Source organism: Rhinatrema bivittatum, chromosome 2 (genome assembly GCF_901001135.1).
Source record: "Rhinatrema bivittatum chromosome 2, aRhiBiv1.1, whole genome shotgun sequence".
NCBI classification, from domain to species: Eukaryota; Metazoa; Chordata; class Amphibia; order Gymnophiona; family Rhinatrematidae; genus Rhinatrema; species Rhinatrema bivittatum.
The window spans coordinates 726,136,010-726,158,297 of record NC_042616.1 but is presented as its reverse complement, the minus strand read 5'-3'; the positions used below and the strand labels follow the sequence as shown (position 1 = coordinate 726,158,297).

The 22,288-nt window shown below is 42.9% G+C and overlaps 1 protein-coding gene across 1 annotated transcript in view; it reads left to right on the top strand.

The window, feature by feature from the left end:
• The window catches only part of SLC25A32 (solute carrier family 25 member 32), a 98,944-nt gene that overhangs the window by 73,156 nt on the left and 3,500 nt on the right, over positions 1–22,288 (top strand). Inside the window, exon 6 of the mRNA XM_029591857.1 lies at positions 1,595–1,740. Within this exon, the coding sequence (XP_029447717.1) occupies positions 1,595–1,740 (146 nt within the window). The remainder of the gene's footprint in view (positions 1–1,594; positions 1,741–22,288) is intronic.

Below are 22,288 nucleotides of genomic sequence, written 5' to 3'. Positions count from 1 at the left end.
ACAGAGAAGGGCGACCAAAATGATAAAGGGAATGGAACAGCTCCCCTATGAGGAAAGACTAAAGAGGTTAGGACTTTTCAGCTTGGAGAAGAGACGACTGAGGGGGGATATGATAGAGGTGTTTAAAATCATGAGAGGTCTAGAACGGGTAGATGTGAATCGGTTATTTACTCTTTCGGATAGTAGAAAGACTAGGGGGCACTCCATGAAGTTAGCATGGGGCACATTTAAAACTAATCGGAGAAAGTTCTTTTTCACTCAATGCACAATTAAACTCTGGAATTTGTTGCCAGAAGATCTGGCTAGTGCAGTTAGTATAGCTGTGTTTAAAAAAGGATTGGATAAGTTCTTGGAGGAGAAGTCCATTACCTGCTATTAAGTTCACTTAGAGAATAGCCACTGGCATTAGCAATGGTAACATGGAATAGACTTAGTTTTTGGGTAGTTGCCAGGTTCTTATGGCCTGGATTGGCCACTGTTGGAAACAGGATGCTGGGTTTGATGGACCCTTGGTCTGACCCAGTATGGCATGTTCTTGCGTTTCAATTTTTTTTTTTTTAATAACTATTTTTCTCATTTTATCAAAGTTTCCCTTTTGAAAGTTTAGTGCTCCAGCCGTGGATTTACTTGCTGTCCCCCTTCCAATCATTAATTCAAATTTGATCATATTATGATCACTATTTCCAAGTGGCCCCACCACCGTTACCTCTTTCACCAAATCCTGCGCTCCATTGAGAATTAGATCTAAAATTGCTCCCTCTCTCATTGTTTCCTGAACCAGTTGCTCCATAAAACTGTCATTTATTCCATCCAGGAGCTTTATCTCTCTAGCATGTCCTAATGTTCCACTTACCTAGTCAATATTGGGGTAATGAAATCTCCCATTATAACTGCACTACTAATTTGGTTAGCGTCCCTAATTTCTCTTAGCATTTCACTGTCCGTCTCACCATCTTGGCCAGGTGGACGCTAGTATACTCCTATCACTATACTTTTCCCCAACACACAAGGGATTTCTTCCCATAAAGATTTGATTGTGTATTTAGTCTCATGCAGGATCTTTATCCTGTTGGACTCTATGCCATCCCGGATATAAAGCGCCACCCTTCCACCAAGATGCTCCTCTGTCATTCTGATATAATTTGTACCCTGGTATAGCACTCTCCCATTGTTTATCCTCTTTCCACTTTGTCTCTGAGATGCTAATTAAGTCTGTCTTCATTCACGGATATACCCTCTAATTCTCCCATCTTACTTCTTGTGCAGGTCTAATAAAGGAATCATAACTTGCAAAGAATCCAGTCTGCATTTATTTTTGTAGTCCTATTTTAGGGCCGATCTAATGGAAAAAACCTTGATGAATCTGGCCCTATCTGTCTTGATCACTGCACTTCACAATTGATATTTGCCCAGAAAGATACACGCTGCTTGGAAGGCATAACCTCTTGCCAGTCTCTTTTCAGTTCATTTGCTGAGAAAAAAAAAATACTTTCATTGTATTATTATTGCTCTACATTTTGGTTTTTTTTGTGTGTGAATGTTTTGTTCAGAAAATTGTAAATATTCTTGGTAACGGCCAGGTTTTTGTCTGTAGAGCACAATAGAGTATATAACCATGGCGGCCCTGTCCAAGATATTTGCCGCAACAGCAACATACCCTTATCAAGTGGTGCGCGCTCGTCTCCAGGATCAGCACAACAGATACTCCGGAGTGTTCAATGTTATCAGCCGGACTTGGAGGTAGGTGCATGAAGCTTTAAGTCGTAGTTATAAAAGTTTACATGAAAACATGTCCCAAAAATGAACAAGTATGAAGAAAGAGGATGGTCATGTTTTCTTGTTGCTATAAAAGAAGTAGAACCAAGTAGTATTGTTAAATTGTAATGCTTACTCATGAAAGTGGCTAGAGACAGAGAAGGTGCAGGCCTTTGCCGACAGCTTTTTTGCAAATAACTGTGCAGTGCACCTGGGTCTTTTTTGCATCCATTCTTGGCCACCTTTTGTCAATGCTGGAGCCTGCCAGGACTGGGACATGCGGGCCGATTTAGTATGGTGCGCTCGGCCGTTTTTTTCTGCTTTTCTGTACACTTTCCCTGTGCCGGCCGAAATTAACTTTTGCCTTTGGGCAGGCGTTAATTTCTGAAAGCAAAATGTGCGGCTTCGCTACACATTTTACTTTCTGTATCGCACGGGAATAACTAATAGGCCCGTCAATATGCATTTGCATGTTGTGGGCGCTATTAGTTTCGGGGAGGTTGGCCACACGTTTACTGTATAAGGGGTAAAAATAGCGCGTTGAAAACGCGTGGCCAACCCCCCCGAAACTAATAGCGCCCGCAACATGCAAATGCATATTGATGGGCCTATTAGTTATTCCCATGCAATACAGAAAGTAAAATGTGCAGCCAAGCCACACATTTTACTTTCAGAAATTAGCGCTTGCCCAAAGGCAGAAGTTAATTTCGGCTGGCACTGGGAAAGTGTACAGAAAAGCAGAAAAAACTGCTTTTCTATACAACATCCGACTTAATATCATAGCGATATTAAGTCTGAGGCCCCAAAGATTAAAAAAAAAAAAAAATCGGCCCGCGGGTTGGAAAACAGACGCTCAATTTTGCCTGCGTCCGTTTTCCGAACCCGTGGCTGTCAGTGGGTTCGAGAACTGACGCTGGTAAAATTAAGCGTTGGCTGTCAAACCTGCTGACAGCCGCCGCTTCTGTCAAAAAGGAGGAGCTGGGGACGCGCTAGTGTCCCTAGCTCCTTTTTACCGCGGGCCCTAATTTGCACACCTTGGCTTCCTGAATCGCGCACCCAGGAGAGTGGCCTGGGAGAGCGGGTGCTCGCCGGCTCTCCCACGAGGTTTGGTAATGAAAACAAAAGTACAATTAAGTTTGGGCGTATAAACAGTAAATAAGAACTGGAAGCAGCACTCTTGGCTCCTCTACTATCCCCCTAATTCAGAGAATAAGTTTGGTAACCCAGATCCACAAATCCATTACATTGATCTCATGTGTTGCTTCCAGGCCATCAGGCCAACTTTTTAAATTTGTCATATTTCTGTGGCTCACTGTTAGACAAGATGAGGAAACGTCGTCAGAAAAAGGGATTACTATGCCCAAAAAAACTCATAAACAATGGGAAGAAATGCTCTTGGCGGGATGTGGTAAATTTACATCATCTCGACAAATTCAGATAGTGGTGAAATAATTCACTTTGCCAAAATGTAGGGTGGATTGTTTAGTTTTTCAGTACTCTGACTTAAAAATGGAACTAAGTTACACAGGGCTCCCCGGTAAATTTCAGGCCCACGTTACTCATGGATAAATACAGTGCCTTCAAGATTGCAAGCACCGAGACTAAGGGACGTGATGCCTAATAAAGATATAAAGCAGGAATAGCTCTGTCTGGCACTTGAAAGCATTCAGGAAATACCTGCAGTGCCTGAATGTAATTCACTTTGAAGTGCCTGAAAAGTGGAATATAAATCAAATAAATAAATATGGATCTAAGCTTAGCGGACCAAAGTTGCTGGCCACACATAAATCGTTCCTGACTGTTGGTGCCAAAACACTGACTTGGCATCCAGATGGAGCAGTTCTAATGTGTTTCCCTCTCTTCCCCTCCCCCCACCCCTGCTGCAATTAGGCCCTCATTTTAAGAACAATTAAACGCCATTGTCCTTGAACAAGAAGTTAATCTCCATGAGGTGGCGATGTACAGATTAGAGCCGGATGGGATCATTTCCCTTCATTGTTTTTGTTGTGAACCTCTTGGATCTTTTGGATCTTAGCTGTTGTCTATGCCAGTGGTTCAAAAAAAACCTGTTCTCTGGTATCCCCAGCCTCATCTTCAGGGTGTGCATGATGAATGCTTATGAGCAGGGCTGGAAAGATATTTGAGAAAACATAGGTGACAGCCAGGAAAAAACATTTTTCCCTGTATAACTCGAATCATTTTTTTTTTTCCTTTTAGCAATTATTTTTTTTTTTTAAGTATTTGTTATTGCTTCTTTTTTTCTCTCTCTTCTTTGCTTTTCCTTTCCTCCACATGGCCTGACAGTTGCCTCGCTCAGGGCAGGGCTTGAGCTGCCAGCAGCAGCTTCTCGCGGGCCTGGGGCACGGCTAGGGTGCTGTACAACACATTTTGATTGCCGGGACACCCAGGTGACTGGTAGTCTTCCAGTCCTGCGTATGACAGGCGTTTGCATACATCGGCTCTAAGAAGCAGATTCATGCGTGCACGTGTGTCTCGTGCATACTCCTTACGGACATCCTGGAAATCTGAGTGGCTGAGGATGGGCCCTGAGGACAGGTTTGGAACTATTGGCTCTGGCCCTAGGGTGGTTTCAGGAGTAAATGGTTGAGCATATTATTGTGTATCCAGGTTCCATGTTCAGATTTCCATTCGTTTTTTCTTTTTCTTTATATTAACTCCTATGCATTTTCCCCCTTAATAAGGGGAATAATGAAGGTGAGATGTATCAAATATGAGAATAATATATATTTTCCATTTATTTTTACTTTGTTGGTTGCAACCTGTATTTCTTAAAGCAAGATTTATTCGTGCTTGCTTAATTGAAATCCTATAAATAAGAAATGTTAAAAAGAAAGAAATGGTCTAACACTAGATTGGAAAGAGTCACTAGCATTAGTGGATAGGAGAAAATCAAGAAATTGTCAGTATATCACCCACTATAGCAAGGGTGGCCAACTCCAGTTCTTCGAGAGCCACAAACAGGCCAGGTTTTCAGGATATCCACAATGAATATGCATGAGAGAGATTTCCATGAATTACCTCCACTGCATACAAATCTACTTCATGAAAATTCATTGAGGGTTTCCTGAAAATCCGGCCTGTTTGTGGCTCTCGAGGACTGACGTTGGCCATCCCTGCACTAAAGCATAGGTGGCCAATTCCGATTCTCACGAGCCACACAAACAGACCTGATTTTCAGGATATCCTTAAAAAGTATGCATGTAGTGCAAGCAAATCTATCTCATGCATATTCATTGTGGATACCATATAGATCAGACCTGTTTTTGGCTCTTAAGGACTGGAATTGGCCACCCCTGCACTAAATAGTCCATGGTTTCGTTTTCTCATAGGACTTTGCTTATTCTATGCCTCTGTTTATTGGATGAGGCCTACTCTTCTTCTTAAATCTGGCCCTTAATGTGCTCCTGTGTGTCCATATGTGTCTAAGACAGGTGGAGCATGCCACAGCTTTTTTACGAAGATTATTACTATTTTTATTGTTTAATTTTACTTTATGCAGTGCTGTGGATTTTGTCTCTGTCCCCACAACCTTGCAGTCTTGAGTTTGCATTGCTAGTTGTACTAGAGTGTGTTGCAGCATTAAAAGAATGGAGTCTTCAGATGTCACAGATCTGTGCTCTAATCCTGTGAATACAGTGCTGCTCAAAGGAGCTTTTATTTTCAGACAATACCCAGTAACAGTACCCAGGAATGTACTGCCAGCAGGTCTGAGGGGGAAAAAGGGACTTAAAGAATTTTAGAAAGCAACTGAAAGCTTTATATTTTTAATGAGGTATATAAATAATGTTTTATTATATTTTATTATTTACTCTGTTTGGTTTTAATGTCTTATTGTTTTAGAAATTATGAATGTTTGAGATATAATCTGCTTGATCCACATTGTGCGTAAAGGTGGAATAGAAGTAATTATAAATAAATAAAATGAATAGTAACCATAGATCAGTGGTATTCACTCCCTATTGGTTTAGGTATGGAAAGATTGTTATGAGGGTAATGTCTGCAAAGCATTTCTGTGGCTTAAACAGTGTTTTTACCCACAGAAATGGGCTTTTTAAGAATTGCCTACTTGATCTGCAAGTAAACCTCTGTGCACGTGCCCTGTTCATGTTGGGGGAGACTTTAGGACTTGCATGCATACCTCTGGACTTTCAAATGTGGATGTAACTTTCCTTGAAAACTTTCCGTGCACTAAATAGCAGGTGTAAGCGCGTACAGGTAGATTTGGTGGGATAATTTTCAAAGCAGACTTATGTACACAAGTTCAGTTTGAAAGTTTGGTGACATGGACTGTAACCTGATTTGGCTAAATTGTCCAGCAAAAAGGAAAAAGCATTAGATGACTGACACAGCTGGGAGGTGTTCTTGATATAGAGCATGGTGGTCAGGAGCAAGCAAAGATAATGACCTGATCTAAAGCTATGTAGATGTTCAAGCATGCAAAGCTGGCAGCTTGGGAGATATCCTTAGTTACAGAACTATCGGGAGAGGCAGCTGGGTAGACTGGATGGGACAAATGGTCCTTTCTGTCTTATTGTGCTGTGCTACTATGAAAGAAAAAGATGGGATAAATTATTACAGTCTTGAAAGGCTCAAGAATGATAATAGGCAATAGAGCGGAGTTTAGAAATGAAAGAATAAAGAAAGTACAGATGGAATAATTTCTAGAAGAGCAGAGATTGGGACAAGATCTAAGGGCGAAGTGGTTGGTTTAGCTTGCAAGAATATCAGAGACATCCTGGAGATAAGGAGATGAGAATGAAAGAAAGGAAGAAGCAAGAGACTGGGATATGAAGTGAGAAGAGAGAACAGATTAGGAGGGAAGAGCAATAGAATTGCAAATGGTTTACATCTGTTGGTTAAACTTCATAAAAAGAGAGGGAGCAAATGAGAAGAGGATGACGGAAAGAATTACGAAGAGAGAAAAGATGGCAAGAATAATTGGCTTATGAGTGAATAAGAAAGTAGTTATATTGAGTGATGAGAGCAGAAAGTAGAGTGTAAAAAGGTAGGAAATCCTGGGGAGATGGTGTTGGAGGTAGAGAGAGAGTTCATCCAAGGTTGCAAAGGAAAAAAACATCGATCCTCAAGAGTGCAAGCAGGTCTGCTTTTCAATGTATCAGAAATACTAAGAATAACCAGACTTTTGGACCAGTGTGGCTATCCTGAAAACCACTCCTGTTTTTGTGGTTCACAAGGACTGGAATTCATTAGCCCTTGGCAAGGTGAGAGAATCGGACAAAGTATATATTTTTTCGTTTAGTGATGGTTGTCTATATAACTAACCAAAGATATAACATTCACATTTGTCTGTATAATTTGAGTACTCATATAATCTTGGTCAAATATTGCATTTTACAAAATCGGGTTACAGTTGATTGGCTTCTTAATTGCAGACACAATCGCAAAATTATACAATACAGATGACATTTTTTTTCAAGAATAGAAATAGTGAGAATTCTAGTTGTGAAAGATTTTGAAATACTACCCAGAGTTTCAAGCAGGACCCTTTCGCAGGGAGTTCTATTTGGTTAGTCAGATTTGACTTCATGAATTTAAAAAGGATGGTCTCACATCTTTCTCGTTAGTTCTAGAGTGTTAGGTGAGTAATTTTATAGAACTGATTAATTTGTACTATTCTGTGGTTATTGAGTCCACATGCATATATAAATAACTTTGATGATGTAACCAAAAATTTGAGGACAAGCAAGATGCCAGACCTCACGTATGGGTGTCGTCATCTGACAGAGCTTGGCACTGGACTTTGATTTCAAAGACTCGAGACGTTTTGAGCACAGCCTACTAAGCCTGTGCAGCTGTAGCCTCTTCCCTGCTTCTCAGGCAAGGTCCCTCAGTCTCATTTTTTCCGCTGAGCCTGCAAGTTACGGTCCTTTGCGTTCTCTCTCTCAGCTTCTGCAGTGAACATTTTTGGAGCTGCAGAAGCTATTTTTTCTTGCAGGGCCCTGTGGATTTTGTTTTCTCCCTCATGTATCTTTAGGTACTTTATGTTTATTTCAATTTTTCTTCTTTTTTTTTTTTAATACTTTCTCTGTGCCAGCTGCATGGTATGCAGGCCTAATGCCCAGCAAAGCCTGACAGAGGTAGGTTTACATTAATAAATACTGCCTGGCAGCTTATGAGTTTTATTTTTTTCCTCCACATTTGTCTGGGCCTCATTGGACCCTGAAGTCTGTGTGGACCTGGTAGGCTTATATCCTGGGGACTTTACTGAGTTTCCATCCAGCAAGAGTTCATGGAATTTCATCCGACTGCTGGACATCGATGGAGTCCGAGATGGTGAAAAATTCCAGGACTGAAGGGTTACCTTGGGGATGAGAGCTAATCTTCACCACAATACTGGGAACTGCACTGGTCTCCATGGGCCCAAGTTAATTTTCACATCTGGTGCTATGCCCCAACATCAGTTGCCCATGCACATCCATGTGCCAGAGCATCGATGGTCATGACACTGGGCATGCAGCCCTGCTGTTGCTAGGTGCCATCCGGCGTCGGCACCATGCACCAGCCAGCGCAGAGTTCCATAGGGCACCGTCAACAATCATGAGCGCCATCAACTGCTGTCATGCGCCTTCAGTGCAGGGGGTGTTGTTGATGGGCATTATATGGTAGACACCACTGAAGGGCATTGACTGATACCATGGGGCATCATCACGCAACATTAGACCAAAGCCAAGAGCAGTCAGTGCCACCAAGCGGTGCCAGTGCTGTAGGCCATCGAGTAGTGCTGGGCACTATCGACCCAGGTTGCCACTGCACCATTCAGTGATATTGATTGCCAGGTGCCATTGGGCACCAGTGAGGCACCAAGTGTCGATGGGATCGGTATGCTGGAATTGTGCAATGGGCAACTAGCACTGTTAACTTCTTTGCAGAGCACCTTTGCGGGCACCAGCAAAACCATTTGGCGGTTCATGCCATGGTATACAGCATGCTAGGGCATGGGTGTAGGTGGCAATGCCAGTGCTGAACCAATGTCTGGCACCACATCTGACACATCTGTACCAACACGGCACTAATGCAAGGCTATGCAGACACCGGGCTGATGTTGTGCCCTGCTGTGCCACTGTCGCTCAGTGTCATATGCTGCACATTACTTGGAAACAAGGGGTGTCTAGTGCTGGTGCGCCAAAATCACTGGTGCACCGAGCTGTCCCTGGCCCTTACATGCATCACTTAGTTCCTACTCACTCTCTGTTGGGCCACCCGCTTGGGGTGGGTACCAGGAGAGTAGAGTTAAGGTATTCGGGGGGCCTGAGAGTTTTTAACTAGAACCAGAATATCCATGGTACTTCTCAAAAGCGGGGTAGTCGCTCTGAGAAATGCTTTAGCAGTTTCTTGGAGTCGCCTGCCATGTCAAACACCTTACTTCATTTGGAGGGGACTCTGGTCTGGTTGCATATATGCTACTGACCCATTAAAAGTTGTGAACTGAGTCCCATCCTGTATGTAAATGTGTTGCTTTAGGCTTGTTAAGAGAAACCTTAGTAGGCTTTCTCTCAGTGCCTTGCTTCCTTCTCAGGGGAGGGGGGGGGGGGGTTCTCCCTTCTCCTGGTGAATTTGCTTCTGGGTAGCTGCTTTCTTCCTCAGCAGTCCTTGGTATCTTGTTGGATTCAGGGACCCATCTAGGGAGAACTCGCACCGCTACTTTGCACTGCTGCACAGCCCAGAGATCACAAGACATGGGGAACTTTCACAAATTGTGGCATCTCACAGTATGGGCAATGAATTCCCTCTGGTAGGAATCTATTCCCCAGCTGCAGGAAAGGATTTTCTGCCACGTAAGAGAAGTGCTTTTCAAGTACCAACTGCGCAGAACATACACGTGGCACTTTGTGGTTCCATCCCATCCGCATCTTGTATCTTAAACGACATCTATACATTCAGCTACGAGTGACACATTGGTCTGGTAGCTGATTTATTCATCCTAACCATAGCTGCATGCATCCTGGCTCCACACCCAAGGTGGTGGTGTTTATTTATTTATTTAAAATATCTTCTAGCTCACAACTTCCAACCATATGTTCAGTGCAGGTTACAAAATTGACATCCATAAAATATTAAAAACACAACATTCACATTCAAATACTTTAAATAATACAGAAGTAAAATAAGACAACAATTAAAAGATTCATTTTTTTTTTTTAAAAACCCATTTTTTTCACCAGTTTTCTGAACATTTTTCAATCTAGCTGCTCACGGAGCAATACTGGCAATTTATTCCATTTATTTGCTGCTACTGAATGGAAAACTCGCAGTCTGGTTTGCACCCACTTATATTGCTTAGCCGAGAGGATACACAGCTCCGACCTCAAGGTCCGTTTAGGGGTATACTAGTCTATTGCATCTCGTAAAACACAAGGATGTGCAATTTTTAACAGTTTGAAAACGATGGTCAACAATCTAAATCTTGCCCTTCATTTTACTGGTGACCAGTGCAGCTCTCTCAACACCATCAATACATGTTCCCTTCTTGATAGCCCTGTAAAATCCCGAGCAGTGTCATTTTGCACCAGCTGCAGCTGCATCCATTGTCTCTGGTAGACCAAAAATACCAGGTACTACAATAGGGCTATGTGGCTCAATACAATGGCTTGAGCCACTGTCTGAAAAAGATCAGAGGGCAAAAAAACTTTTCAGCGGCTTAATCATCTTCAGCTTATAAAAAGCTACTTTAGTTATATGATGCACTCGAGACTTCAGTTAATAGCTAGGAGTCTAAAAAAGACCCCCAGACATATTTTGCCTCTTCTGAATTGGCACAGAAGGGTCAGAAGTTACCTTCACCTCCATCTTAGGAGGACCATCAACACCCTTTCCCACCCATAAAAGCTTAGTTTTCTTTATATTCAGAAACAGATAATGATCATTCAACCACTCTTACCTTACTGAAGATAATCAAAGCCTACTTTCTGGTAATTCACCTTTAGGACCACATGGTAGGAAAAACTGAATATCATCAGCTTACATCGCATACTTGACTTCCAAAGAGTGTAGTAATGCCCCCAAGGAAGATAGATAAATATTAAATAAAAACGCCGAAAGGGACTACCCCTGGGGCACTCCCCACTTAAGCTGTCGCCATGATGAGAACGTAGTCCCTATCTGAACTCTTTGAACCCTATTAGTGAGAAATGACATAAACTAATCTACCGTATATACTCATGTATAAGTCGAGAAAATTATGCCAAAAAATTGGCATGAATTTGCTGGCTCAACTTATACACGCATACTATATATGTGTTGTGCACAGCCCCCCCCCCCCCTCCCAAGGCTCTCCAAACTCTCTGGTGGTCCAGTGGGGAGGCCAAGTGTGATCTCCCACACCCGGGCTGTCTGGTACGATTAAATCCCAACCCACCGAAGTCGCTAGTTATCCAGCGGGGGGCCCGGGAGCGATCTCCTGCTCCAAGGCTGTCGGCTGCCAGCAATCAAAATGGTGCCGGCGGCTCTTTGCCCTTACCATGTGACAGGGTCTACCAGTGCCATTGGCAGGCCCCTGGCTGATTGCTGGCAGCCGACGTCCTCGGAGCGGGAGATCGCTCCCGGGCCCCCCGCTGGACCACCAGCAACTTCGGTGGGTCTGAGGGGGTCGGGAGAGAGGAAGGGATTGAACAGGAAGGGCAGTTATCAAAGGAGTTACCCAGGCAAATCCTCCTGAGAGGGAACTGCCCTCCCCTCAGCTTGCATACTTTTAGATGCTGGCAGAAAGGGGTGGGGGTTAGGGAAGGGAAAGTGCTTACGGAGATCTCATTCTCCAATCCCTTTGCGGACATTTCTGTTTGGACTTTGCACCTGTGCTAAAGCAAGTTCATTGCCCTAAGGGCACTGTCGCATGTCTAAGGTCTGTGGATATGAAAACCTGCAAACTCTCTGGTTAAAAATTGCCCCACTGAGGAAATCTGAGCCTATCAATGTAATTTAGAAATAGGAGCCTATGCTTGAACTAATTTGCATAATCTAATTTGCATAATAAAATGCTAACAGACCAGTCGATGAAAATGGTATTTCACTGTATTTCTCCCCTTTAATTTATAAGTTACAGAGGCTCTGACAATTCTAATCTTTCTAAATTTCTCTTCTGAATTCAAATGCTTTGGGGAAAATGAAATGAAATTGTCCAAAGTACTTTTGAGCTGCTTTAATTTAAGCTTTAATTTAATTATTATACATAAACCTTAAAAAAAAAAAAAAAAAATCTCATTTAAAGGAAAGTGAAACACTGGCTGAAAAAAAAAACCCATCAACTCTCCATCGAACACTCCATCTTGTTAATTGAAAAAATGTTGTTTCATAAGCCACCCTGCTGCTGCTAGTAGAGGGCTAACAGAAAGATGGGGGGAGAGAGGGAAGGATTGAACCATTTCATAAGCACACTAGGTTTTACCGTAGATTTATCCACGGGTGACGGATAAATCTTGATTTGGAGGCCCAAAAAAATACTCTCGATTTCATGTATACGGTAATACTGAACCTCCCAGGCCACCTCCCATCTGAGTAGTGTTTCATGATGAACTGTATCGAACACCATGCTTGGATCAGGCTGAATAAGAATACCTGTACCTCCTCGATCCAAACAACATAATAAGTTGTCCAATAGACTCAACAAGAAATACTCAGTTTTGAGGTTTTTATGGAAGCCCTATTGATTTATATCCAAAATTTGAGTTTCATTCACATAATCCTCCAACTGATCCAATACTATCTTCTTTAAAAATTTAGCCACTATTGGCAAACTTGACACAGGATGATAATTCGCCAGCTCGGAAAAAGAGACTAGAATCTTTCTTAATAAGTCTTATTATTTATTTATTTATTTTAAGCTTTTATATACTGAGATACGTTGGGAACATCATCTCGGTTTACAGATAACTCAACATAGCAAAAAGCTTCACAGGGAACGGTTGTCAACAGAATTAACAAGGGACGGGCCGGGGGGGGGGAACAGGGTGAGAAGGGCAACTAGTACAAATATATACAAGAGATTTATAAATATATACAAGAAATTAACAATAGATTACCAATTTTCGGGGGGGGGGGGGGGGGGAGGCGAAGGGCTGAGGAGGATTAGGTGTAGATGTCTTTAAGAGCCAGGTCTTCAAATATTGTTTAAATTTTTTTGGGCAAGGCTCCAGACGGAGGTGGGGGGGGGCATCTTGTTCCAGAGGGAGGGACCAGCTAGGGATAGAGCACGTTCTTTGGTAGACTTCAGCTTTGCGGTTTTAGGGGAAGGAGTATGTAGCATTGCACAGTGTTGTGCTCTGATAGGTCTGTTAGAGATACAGATTCGAAGATGTTCTTTGAACCAGGGCAAGTCAGGGTTGTAGATTGTTTTGTGCATAATAGTGAGGGATTTGTATAAGATCCGGGCGCTGATGGGCAGCCAGTGTAGGTGTTTGAGTACTGATGTGATGTGCTCACCCCGATGGGCATTGGTGAGGATGCGTGCTGCTGAATTTTGGAGTATCTGCAGAGGTCGTAGGGTGTATTTGGAGAGGCCAAGGAGCAAAGCATTGCAATAATCAAGCTTGGATAGTATAGTGGCCTGGAGAACTGTACGGAAATCAGATATGTGAAGCAGTGGTTTCAGTTTTTTTTAGGGTGTGGAGCTTGAAGAATCCATCTTTCAGGGTGGAATTAATGAATTTTTGAAGGCTGTGGCAGTTATCTAGTATAACGCCAAGGCTGCGAACGTGATGGGCGAAAGAGACAGTGGGAAGTGAGGGATTGGGAGTGGGGCTGTAGCAGTTAAAGCTTGTTCCATACATTATGTTCCCTAAATGGAGTTGCATCTACTCCACCCCCTTTTACAGTCTTGATAACAAGTGTTGGTCCTTCTCCAGGGTCTTCCTTAGTGAACACTGAACTAAAGTATTTGTTTAATATTTCTGCTATTTCTTTGTCTCTCTCTCCACCCATTGATCCTTATCACCTTTCATTTTCACTATACCACTATGGTCCTTTCTCCTTTCTCTGATGTATCTGAAAAATGTTTTGTCACCTCACTTTATCTCCTTGGCAATCCTTTCCTCTGCCTGACTTTTTGCTTTCTTGATTACTTTTTTCATCTCCCTCAGTTTCGCCAGATAATCCTCCCTGTGTTCCACTTTTTGTGATCCTTTAAATTTCTTAAAAGCTGCATCTTTTGCTTTTATTACATCGGCCATCTCCTTTGTGAACCAGATTGGATTCTTATTTATCTTACTTTTGTTTACTTTTCTAACATACAGATTTGTTGCTTTTGTAATTGCTCCTTTTAGTTTGGCCCACTGTTAGAACATAAGAAATTGCCACGCTGGGTCAGACCAAGGGTCCTTCAAACCCAGCATCCTGTTTCCAACAGAAGCCAAACCAGGCCACAAGAACCTCCCATTTTCTCCCAGTCTTCAAGTTCTACCTCCAGATATTTCCCCATTTCTACAAAGTCTTGTTTTTTTGAAGTTCAAAACTTGGGTCTTTGTGTGACTTCTCCGGATCCTATTTGGAATATCAAACCATACTGTTTGATGATCACTGGTGCTGAGGTGGGCTCCCACTCGGACATTAGAGACATTATCTCTGTTAGTGAGCACTAGGTCAGATATAACTCCCTCCCTCATGGGTTCCATTACCATTTGTTTGAACAGAGCCCCTTGCAGGGCATCCACTTTCTCTCTACTTCTGATAGATTCTGCAGAAGGGATTCTTCAGTCCACATCCAGCAGATTAAAGTTACCAGCAGTCAACACTTCCCCCTTCTTTCCCACCTTTTTAATGTCTTTGTTCAGATCTCTGTCTGGTTGTTCTGTTTGTGTTGGAGGCCTGTACATACTCCAGTAAAAATGGATGTACCGTCATCTTTTTTTTAGGACGGCCCATAATGCTTCTTCTTTACCTCACTTTCCTTGCAGTTCAGTCGCTTGGATATTATTTTTTACATAAAGTGCTACTCCTCCCCCTTTTTTTTGTCCTTTCTGTCATTCCTTAACAAGTTATAGCCCAGTAATCCCAGTCATGAGAATCCATTAACCATGTTTCCGTGATAGCAACAATGTCCAAGTCTGCTTCCACCATTAGGGCCTGCAGGTCTAGGATTTTATTGCCCAAACTGCGAGCATTTGAAGTCATAGCTTTCCAATTTTTCTCCCTTGCTATGTTGCTCTTCCTAGGAAACTTTTCTGTTTTTTTTTTTTGAGCTGATTGATTTTGTTATTTTCACTTCACATGTCCTTCACAGGTCTTATTCTGCCAGAACCTACTGTTATCCAATTGATTCTGGGGTTTTGAACCCTGGATGTCTGATAACTCTGTGGGAGTGGGAGTTGAGGTACAGGTTGCTATAAACTTGAGGAAGGTGGGTGTCTGCTTGTCACATGTCTAGTTCTACTAGAGCCCACTGTAAACAATTTTTTCCTGGGATTCTGTAACCACTGTGGGAGATGGGTGACAGATGATGGATGTTTTAAGGAAGGGGAGGTTAATTGAAACCTGGCCAATTGCTCCCTTAGATGGATCCGCTCCATCTTAATTTTAGACAGCTGAAGGCAAAAGGGACAACCCTTGGTTCTCCAAATAATTGGCTTTGGTACATAAACACCACAATTGTTGCATTGAATTAAAAAAGCCATTATCTCTGAATAATTAAAATCCTAAAGACAAGATAAAGTATGGTAAGTCCCTAACAAAGATTTTTAATAAGTATTTTTGAACTAAGAACTAAAAGTATGTGTTATCCAGTAAAGATTAATAGGTAGAATATGCAAACCAATTTTTACAAGCAATATAACGGTATAAGTTATTAATATCTAGGCTGTAAGGAACTACTATGTAATTGGGGATGAGGTAATTGAAGCTAATTATCTAGGAGACCAGGGACCAGTATGATCCCCAGATTTCTCATTTCTGGAAAAACAGAAGTTCCTTAGCGGCCAGTCAGATGAATCCAGAACAAGTGGGTTATGCATCTCTACCAGCAGATGTAGATGGAGCAAACTGACATCACAGTACATATACCCCTGCAGTGACATTAGCCTGCCAGTATTCTCTGTCTCCAGCAGCTGGTAGGCGTGCATTTCCCTACTGGGGATGCTTAATTTTGAGAAAGGAGAATTAAGGAAATAAATTCGCTCCACTCTCCTGCGGTGATAGCAAATGGTCCTTCCCACAGTTGAGAATTCCTGAGGTGATTTCCTTGGTCTCTCAGATGAGTGTCTTGGTTCGGTAGCTGATTTTCAGCCAGCGTGGACTTATATTTATATAAATAAATATAAACAGTTAGATGCATGCCACTGTTGGCCATAATGTCGCCTTTACCTAAGAAGCCTAAGCACCTTTCTCTTTGCACTGCCTGTCATATTAGGACATCTCAGCCAGGAGTGCCTGCTACCATGTGCCAGCGCTGTTTGGAGGCTCAGGGAGAACTATCTTCCTCTGATTTCACTAAACCTGGTTCTTCCCAGTCAGATGTTGGTCTGGGTAAAGACTACTCAGGTGGGGCATCTGAATTTGGAACTCCCCTAACTGATTTCTCAGCAGGGGACAGTAGCTCAGTGAGTATGCCTTAGGTGCCTCCTGGTTTGGATACTTCTACTTTTTCATGGGTAGAATTTATCCAGGGGTTGCAATTTTTTCTTCAAACTCAGTCTTCAACCCTGTCCAATGATCCCAGAGCAGAGGTGCAAGTAAGAACCTTGCCTGGACCTTCTGTTAAGCGCTGGTGTGCCCCTAGTGCGGCAGTGGGATCTCCTGATAGAGATCCAAATGTCATGGGTGATGACACCGATCCTGACTGTCTCTTGAGGATGGTGAAATTCCTCCAGGATTAGAACCATATAGAACTGTAATATGGTTATTTCCTAGAGAACTACCAGCTCTGATCTCCCAGACCTTGGAAATGCTCGGGGTTCCTGGGGCAGATTCCAGGTCTGAACTGAAGAGAAATGTGGATACTCTGTGGCAGTGATTTCCACCTTGCTAAAATCTAGAAAGTTCTCCACTTCCTTGGCCTATGTGCAGGTTTGGATAGTGTTTAGGCCTGGTGTGAGGATCGAAGTACTCTTCCTTCCTTGGTCAAGATTCCGCTCATTTTGGAATTTTTGCAGGATGGCTTGAATAAAGGCTTGGCGCTCAATTCCTTAAAGGTACAAGTAGCGGCTTTCGCCTCTTTCAGGGGTCGGTAAATGGTGGATCTTTGTTGGCTAATCTTGATATGGCCTGTTTTCTGAAAGGAGTAAAACATCTTCATCCTCCTTTGCAGGTTCCGATGCCCCTATGGAGTCTTAATTTGGTTTTGGATTTTTTTGTTAGGCCCTACGTTATGCTGCTACATACTCTGTCCATGCGGTTACTGACCTTGAAAATGCTGTTCCTTGTGGCAATTGTTCTGCACGTAGGGTTCCAAACTACAGGCCTTGTCTTGCCAGGAGCCATTTCTCCAGGTGACTCCAGGAGCGGTACAGCTGCGTATTGTTACTTCCTTTTTACCGAAGGTGGTCACTGAGTTTTCACTTGAATCAGTCCATCTCTGGACAGAGAGAGAGAGAGATGTGGAGGAGTATCATCTGTTATGAATCTTGGATGTCAAGAGTCATATTGTCAGGTATCTAGAGGTTACTGAGCCTTTGCGTAAAGTCGGATTGCCTGTTTGTCCTTCACGGCCGTTCTAGGCAGGGAGAGCCTCGTGGGCTACAATAGCTCGCTGGATTAAGGAGGTTGTCACGACTGCATATGTGGATGCTGGGAAGCCGTTACCTAGCCAGATTAAGGCTCATTCCACTAGGGCTCAAGCAGTGTCGTGGGCAGAAGTTAGATTGTTTTCTCTCGTTGACATTTGCCGAGCTGTGACGTGGTCCTCCTTACACACATTTTCCAGGTATAATCGTCTGGACGTTCAGGCCCAGGAAGATACGGCCTTTGCATGTGCAGTTTTGACTGGACCATGGGCAGCCTCCTGCCCTATTCGGGAGTAGCTTGGGTACATCCCACTTGTTCTGGATTCATCTGACTGGACACTAAAACATGAGAAATTACTACTTACCTGATAATTTCCTTTTCTTTAGGTCAGTCAGATGAATCCAACTTCATAAGAACATGCCATACTGGGTCAGATCAAAGGGTCCATCAAGCCCAGCATCTTGTTTCCAATAGTGGCCAATCCAGGCTACAAGTACCTGGCAAGTACCCAAAAGCTAAGTATATCCCTTGTTACTGTGCTAGTAATAGCAGTGGCTATTTTCTAAGTCAACTTGATTAATAGCAGAGAATGGACTTCTCCTCCAAGAACCTATGCAAACTTTTTTTAAACCCAGCTTCCCTTGGCTGCCGAATGATTGATCCTCCTGTGTGCCTACGTGTTATAAGGATTACTGGTAAGTGTTACTTCAGTCCCTAGACTAGTGGTATTACACTCTTGTCTGAGCTCAGTGTTGCCTGTTGGCTGAGTATTGAAATAGTTAAGTTTTTAATTGTTTTTTGCTAGTCTGTCCACAGATGCTTTTGAAGACAATACTAGCAGGCTAATGTCACTGCTGGGGTATATATATATACTGTGATGTCAGTTTGCTCTGTCTGCATCTGCTGGTAGAGATGCATAACCACTTGTTTTGGATTCATCTGACTGTCCTAAAGAAAAAGAAATTATCAGGTAAGTAGTAATTTCTCATTATAGCTCCATCCACCCTTAGGATAGAATTGGATCAAAGGTTATACTATCAGTGTAACCCACTCTCAAAACTTCAGTTTTCCAGTTATTTATATCATGGATTCTAAAGGTGATTACAATAAAAGCCACAATCACAACTTTATATGAAATGCATATAATCACATGACATACAAAGAAAAACATTTTTCATTCTAAAAGCTAACCCCCATAAGCCCCATCCCCTCATGTAGAACACTTAAAACAATAAAGATCCCAACCTCATTACCCCCACCCCTTTCCCTATTACTGTCAACCAATCCCCCCTCCCTTTCCCAGAAAGAGTAAACCTAGGTGAAAATTTCCATTCATACTAAACCCCTATCATCCACAATTATCTCCTCCTCACAAGTTAGACTAAACCTCACTGGAAGAGACAGGTCGTCATCTTCTTAGTGCTAGATAATTCAGTTCTTAGCAGATATCTAATGGAAGAGCATTCCACAACACTGAAGCAAAGCATGAAAATGTACATTTTCTTGTTCATGTTACACACCAGTGGGAATGCTGGTACTGTAGGCAGGGCTTACTGAGAAAATCTTAATTTCTATAACTCTTAATAATATAAAAACATCTGTGCCAAATAAGGTTTGGCCTGATGTCAACGTTTGAACATTAAGGCAAGAATCTTAAATTGCATTTTCTGCACCTTCCAGAGCCAGTGCAGTGCACAGACAAGAGGAGTAACATGAAGTCGTCTTTAGTAAAGTGTTCTTTAGTTTAGTGACCATGATCTATTCCACAGAACATTATGGACTCTTCCTGTCAAAGATGAAGATAGCCAGCCACTTACTAATCATTTACTTCAGTCTCACACAATGGGTCTAGTAGGATGCCATGATTGATGGTATCTAACTTGGAAGACAGGTCCAATAGCACCAATAAAGAGTCTGTAACCTCTTCCCCCCCCCCCCCCCCGCCCAATCTGCCCATCTCCACATACCATCAACCAGAGACAATAAGACTGTTTCTGTGCCATGATCAACCTGCAACTGTGACTGACAGGAAGAAAGAATTCCTGCACTCTCCACAAAGGCTAATTGTTGCTATACAGTTTTCTTTCTAACTTTATTAAGAAACATAGAAATGACGGCAGAAGAAGACCAAACGGCCCATCCAGTCTGCCCAGCAAGCTTCACACATTTTTTCTCTCTTACTTATCTGTTTCTCTTAGCTCTTGATTCTATTTCCCTTCCACCCCCACCCTTGAAATATCTAGCTTGATTAGTTAGGGGTAGTAGGGGTAGTAACCGCCGCAATAAGCAAGCTACACCCATGCTTATTTGTTTTACCCATACTATGTTATACAGTCCTTATTGGTTGTTTTTCTTCTCCCCTGCTGTTGAAGCAGGGAGCTATGCTGGAAATGCATGTAGTATCAGTCTTCTCCCATGCCGTTGAAGCAGAGAGCCATGCTGGATATGCATCGAAAGTGAAGTATCAGACACATTTGGTTTGGGGTAGTAACCACCGTAACAAGCCAGCTACTCCCCGCTTTGTGAGTGCGAACCCTTTTTTCTTCTCCCCTGCCGTTGAAGCAGAGAACTATGCTGTATATGCATTGAAGGTGAAGCATCAGGCTTATTTGGTTTGGGGTAGTAACCGCCGTAACAAGCCAGCTACTCCCCTCTTTGTGAGTGTAAATCCATTTTTCCACATTTCCTCTTGCTGTTGAAGCTTAGAGCGATGTTGGAGTCACAGTAAGCATGTATATGTTTATTTAATAAGGGTATTGACTCCAGGCAGTAGCCATCATTCTGGCGAGTCTCCCACTCTTCATTGGCGGCCTCTTGACTTTATGGATCCACAGTGTTTATCCCACGCCCCTTTGAAGTCCTTCACAGTTCTGGTCTTCACCACATCCTCCGGAAGGGCATTCCAGGCGTCCACCACCCTCTCCGTGAAGAAATACTTCCTGACATTGGTTCTGAATCTTCCTCCCTGGAGCTTCAAATCGTGACCCCTGGTTCTGCTGATTTTTTTCCTATGGAACAGGTTTGTCGTTGTCTTTTGATCATTAAAACCTTTCAAGTATCTGAAAGTCTGTATCATATCACCTCTGCTCCTCCTTTCCTCCAGGGTGTACATATTTAGATTCTTCAATCTCTCCTCGTACGTCATGCGATGAAGATCCTCCACCTTCCTGGTCGCCCTTCTCTGTACCGCTTCTATCTTGTCTTTGTCTTTTTGTAGATACGGTCTCCAGAACTGAACACAGTACTCCAGGTGAGGCCTCACCAAGGACCTGTACAAGGGAATAATCACTTCCCTTTTCTTACTCGATATTCCTCTCTCTATGCAGCCCAGCATTCTTTTGGCTTTTGCTATCGCCTTGTCGCATTGTTTCGCAGACTTCATATCATTAGACACTATCACCCCAAGGTCCCTCTCCTGCTCCGTGCACATCAGCTTTCCCCCCCCCCCCATCGAATACAGTTCATTCGGATTTCCACTCCCCATATGCATGACTTTGCACTTCTTGGCATTGAATCTGAGCTGCCATATCTTCGACCACGCTTCCAGTTTCCTTAGATCCCGTCTCATTCTCTCCACTCCTTCCGGCGTGTCCACTCTGTTGCTGATCTTCGTGTCATCTGCAAAAAGACAAACCTTACCTTCTATCCCATCCGCAATGTCGCTCACAAAGATATTGAACAGGACCGGTCCTAACACCGATCCTTGCGGTACACCACTTAAAACCGCTCTCTCTTCAGAGAAGGTTCCATTTACCGTCACACATTGTCTTCTGTCCGTCAGCCAATTTGCAATCCAGGTCACCACCTCGGCCCTCACTCCTAAGCTTCTCGTTTTATTCACCAGTCTCCTGTGCGGAACCGTATCAAAAGCTTTGCTGAAATCCAAGTATATGATATCAAGCGCTCTTCCTCGATCCAATTCCTTGGTTACCCAGTCAAAAAAGTTAATCAGATTTGTCTGACAGGATCTTCCCCTGGTGAATCCATGTTGCCTCTGGTCCATCAATTCTCTGGACTGTAGATAGTTCACTATTCTCTCTTTCAGCAGTGACTCCATTACTTTTCCCACCACCGAAGTGAGGCTAACCGGTCTGTAGTTGCCAGCCTCCTCCCTGTTCCCACTCTTGTGAAGCGGGACCACCACCGCTCTTCTCCAATCACTCGGCACCACTCCCGTTTCTAGGGATCTATTGAACAGGTCACACAGCGGAGCTGCCAGAACATCTCTGAGCTCCCTCAATATCCTTGGATGAATCCCATCAGGCCCCATGGCTTTGTCCACTTTCAGGTTCTTTAGCTCTTCCCACACATTTTCAACTGTAAAAGGATTTTCATCCATTCCACTTCCCTCCAGTTTCTTGTTGTGTAGAGATGGTCCTTCTCCAGGGTCTTCTTTAGTGAACACAGAGCTGAAGTATTTGTTTAATATTTCTGCCATTTCTTAGTCTCTCTCCACGCATTGATCATTACCCACCTTTCAATTTCACTATACCACTTTGGACCTTTCTCTTTTCGCTGATGTATCTGAAAAATGTTTTGTCACCATTTTTTATCTCTTTGGCAATCCTCTCTTCTGCTTGACTTTTTGCCAACTTGTTTAATTTCTTTGTCTCCCTCAGTTGATACAAATATTCTTCTTTGTGCTCCTCCCTTTGGGATCTTTTATGTTTCTTGAATGCTATTCTTTTAGCTTTAATTTTGTCAGCCACCTCCTTTGAGAACCAGATAGGTTTCAATTTTCTTTTGCTTTTCTTTACATTTCTAACATATAGAGCAGTTGCCTTGGTGATTGCTCCTTTTAGATTGGTCCACTGTTGATCCACATCTCTCTCGAAGGGGAGATGAG